The sequence below is a fragment of the Morone saxatilis genome, unplaced genomic scaffold, assembly GCF_004916995.1.
Source record: "Morone saxatilis isolate NCDOM2014 unplaced genomic scaffold, NCSU_SB_2.0 Contig18, whole genome shotgun sequence".
NCBI classification, from domain to species: Eukaryota; Metazoa; Chordata; class Actinopteri; family Moronidae; genus Morone; species Morone saxatilis.
The window spans coordinates 2,370,416-2,374,099 of record NW_023339740.1 but is presented as its reverse complement, the minus strand read 5'-3'; the positions used below and the strand labels follow the sequence as shown (position 1 = coordinate 2,374,099).

Below are 3,684 nucleotides of genomic sequence, written 5' to 3'. Positions count from 1 at the left end.
CTTTCCGTACCCACTGTATATCTGTGTATAAATAACTGTATTTATTATCATTTTTTGTTATTCTATGAATTTGATTTTTTTTTTCTGTGTGTAGCATGAAGGAACCGCAACCATTATATATTTGTTATATAACCTTGTGTTCTATCACCAGCAGCTCAGCTTTTACATTTAAAGAATTAAAAAATATAAAATAAACAATTAAAAATACTGGACGTATTTCAGGAATGTATAAAAAGTAGATACCGCCTAATGGAAATAAACTACTAAAGTGCAACTGCCATTGTGGGCTGGATAAAGTAACAAACACCTATACAATATATTGTGGTCCAATAACACCAGCAACATCTACAGCCTTAAAAATGACCACAGACTGAATCCACACCTCTCTGACTGTGTTTCAACTGTGGGCTGCACTGACTGCACAGCTGTTTATACTGTTCACTGTGGCTATGGTCAAATGTACAGCTAGCCTAATCACAGTGGCTGTCACATTATATATTGCACCCCAATACTGAGCTGATCTCAGAAGAGTTTGGCATTTTTTTTTTTTTTTTTCAGAGAGTAGATCCATCCACTCAGCACCTCTGTGCAAGATTTCTGCTAGTTGCCAGATAAACGTCAGGGTGACATGGCTCCAGGAAAAGACAGTGTTTGACTGTTGTTTGCCAAAAATAGTTTCTCCATGTAACTCCCCATAAAACCACCAAGGATGGTTTTTACACATGGGTTTGTGTACAGACAAAACAAACTTCTAGTCTTAACGCTAAGCTAATTGCCTCTTTGAGCTCTTAACACACGAAGAAGAATTTTTCACAAAAAGTCAAACTATTGCTTTAAATTAGCATCTTGCAAGTGATCAACTTTAGCCAAAATACTTATCATACCTTGCATCTCATTGAGACGATTGACTTTTGCTTTCAGTCCTTTGCGAAGGTCGTTTATCTCCTTGTCCAGCTGCTCTTGGTCTACAGATTAGATCAGACGAGCTCAGGATGATCTCACACGTAGCAACAATTGGGCTGGGTATCGCTTAAAGAAATTCCTTACCAATAGCTTGACTTTAATGCCGGTTTTTGAAGGATTCTTTTATCGATACGATTTTTACGAAAGAAAATTACATTACGATACAATTTATCAGGTCACTTACAGGGTTCACACTGCAGGCACGAGGCTGATTTGTTTTTGCTCATATGTGACTCAGATCTTTTTTTTTTCATGACAGTGCAAACTATGAAAATCACATGGAATCTGAATTTATTTGGGCAATTTAATATATGGTCCCAATCAGATACAGGTCGGATTTTTTGCAATGTACTACTATGTTATCTGTGCAAACAAACAGCTCTCAGTGAGCGCCGTCTCACGAGTCTTTTCCTGCATGCCCCTGCAACATGTAATGTTGAAAGCCTGCTGCGTGCTCATCAAAATCTGGTCGTGAAAAACGAAGCATTTTTTAATACTAGCACTATCACAGCAGTTTGGTTGGTGCCATTAAAGTATCAACGTTCGGTACCCAGCCCTCAGGTACAACATGTACAACACACATATTTATGTTTAAATTTAGAGTGAAAATCTACACAATACATTCAGATTTTATTAAGTGGAATCTTTTACCTTTCTGAATCATCTCCTTCGTTTTCAGTTTGGGAAGTTTGATGAACATGTTCCCGAAGCAAACCTTCACTTTCTCTGCAAAGGACAGCAGTGTTTCATTTCAGGCTGCACAGTTCATCACAATATTATCAAAACTGCAGTATGGCCCAGTGCAATATGCAAATCACAGAAGCTGCAATGTGTTTGATGAAGGTAAAATGTGACAACATTATAATGAAGTACTGTATAGCTGCAGCGATACCCTGGACGACTCATCTTGTTCTCCAGATTTAAGAAAACACGATTGTTTTGTCACCATCATGATTTAGGTTTTTTCGGTGAAAATTGAATTTGTGATGCAAAAATGTCCACACTAATGGTGAATCACATCACAATCACAATATCTGTCTAAAGAATGACATTATGATGTTAGCCCATATCATGAAGCCCTAATTTCAAGTGCAACCAATATTACCACCGTTTACTTAACTCATATGAAAATACTAAACTATGTCCTCCACTGTGAAACCACTGGAAGCATTGTTTTCATAACCTAAGCCAACGTGTCCCTGATGTCCCTGCTTGAATGTTTGAGCCGAGATGTGCGGTAACACTGCGACAGCGAGGTCACTCACCTGAGTCTGACATTTCATTTTTCAGGGCGTTCAGTGCCTCTCTGTTGCTGTTTCTCTTTGTGTCCAGGTCCACTATCTGAAACATCGACAGAGATAGTTAGATAGTAGTTCATTCACAACCTTAACCCGTAGGTGATGCTGCAACAACTATTGGATTTTTTTCTGCATTGTGACAAACAAGCAAGTATCATTTTCAGCTATTTGGATTAATGAGTACAACCTAATCACACACACACACACCAACCATGTTAATAGGAGATTTATAATCTAAAAATGCAGTATCATAGCACTGCAACTAACGACTTTTTTAATTGTCTGTCGGTGGTTTTCTTGATTAATCGATTAGCTGTTTGTTCCATAAAGTGGTGAAGAATGTTGATCAAGCTGATGTCCTCAAATGTCTGGTTTTGTCCACAACCCGAAGACGTTCAGTTTACTGTTTACATTTTTGAGAAGCTGAAATCAGAGACATTTTTGGACATTTTAATAACCCAAAAGGATAAATCAAGTTATACCTGCGTGTATTTGACACTTTTCTCTATTTAGTGTACAGCCGTACTTTATTTATCAGAGACATATTTCAATCGTTTTGTTTTTGATCAATAAAGTTTATCTAGCTCTCATTCACTGAGCATGTGTGGCAGAGGCTCGAGGGCCAGGTCTGTTAAAAGCTAAAAACTGTTGTTTTATATTGGTGAAATGACGATATAACGTTACTATAGTTTTAATAGCAGTTCACTGTAACATACTGGATCATCTAAGAATATAACCCAGTATTATGTTCCAGACCCCCAGGACATTAACATTTCCTGCCTGAGACTAGCGTACAAGGTTTTATTTCGTAATTGTATTACCAGGTGTGTTCATTTTCAAACAACTGCAAATATAGCGTAAATAAAATAAACTGACTGTGAACCACGAGTCCACAATTCAGCTAGTTAGCTTAGCTGCTAATGTTCTCAACTGTAGTTTCCGTTAGCAGAGATATAACGCTGTGTATCGGTCCTCCCGGCTAACTGTTAGCAGCGCAGTGTTCCCATGTCGGTATTTAGTTACCTGCTGTTTAGTAGTGAGAACTTCTTCAGCTGCCCCCTCAACTTCTGTCAAATAGTCCAAAACACGCTGGGATACGGCGTCCATATTGGTTGTGTCGCTATAAAAATACGTCCGGTGTGAAACAACTGACCGGAGACAGAAGACGCATAATAATAGTTCCCCACAAACAGTCCCACTCACTGTGAGATGTGCCTGCCAGCAGGTGGCGGTACTGCTCCTTTAGCCCGGAGACGCCGGAGCGATTCTGTTTTTAAACTTTATTGAGCTTCTTTAAATAACGGGGATCGTCAGTGGATGTTAAGCAATTTAATTCATTTAAAGGGGGTTTGATCAAGATACAATGCAAGTAATTTAGAGTCGTAAGCCACTTCTCTTTCCCAGTTGTATGAAGGATTTTTTA

The 3,684-nt window shown here is 38.5% G+C and overlaps 1 protein-coding gene across 1 annotated transcript in view; it reads right to left on the bottom strand.

Moving 5' to 3' along the window:
• Positions 1–3,436, bottom strand: part of pdrg1 (p53 and DNA-damage regulated 1) — a 6,063-nt gene extending 2,627 nt beyond the window's left edge. The window contains exons 1-4 of the mRNA XM_035662317.1: positions 3,285–3,436; positions 2,229–2,304; positions 1,615–1,689; positions 885–965 (exon numbers count right to left, since the gene is read on the bottom strand). Coding sequence (XP_035518210.1) covers positions 885–965; positions 1,615–1,689; positions 2,229–2,304; positions 3,285–3,368 — 316 coding nt within the window. The 5' untranslated portion in view covers positions 3,369–3,436. The remainder of the gene's footprint in view (positions 1–884; positions 966–1,614; positions 1,690–2,228; positions 2,305–3,284) is intronic.
• Between the last annotated feature and the right edge of the window lie 248 nt (positions 3,437–3,684).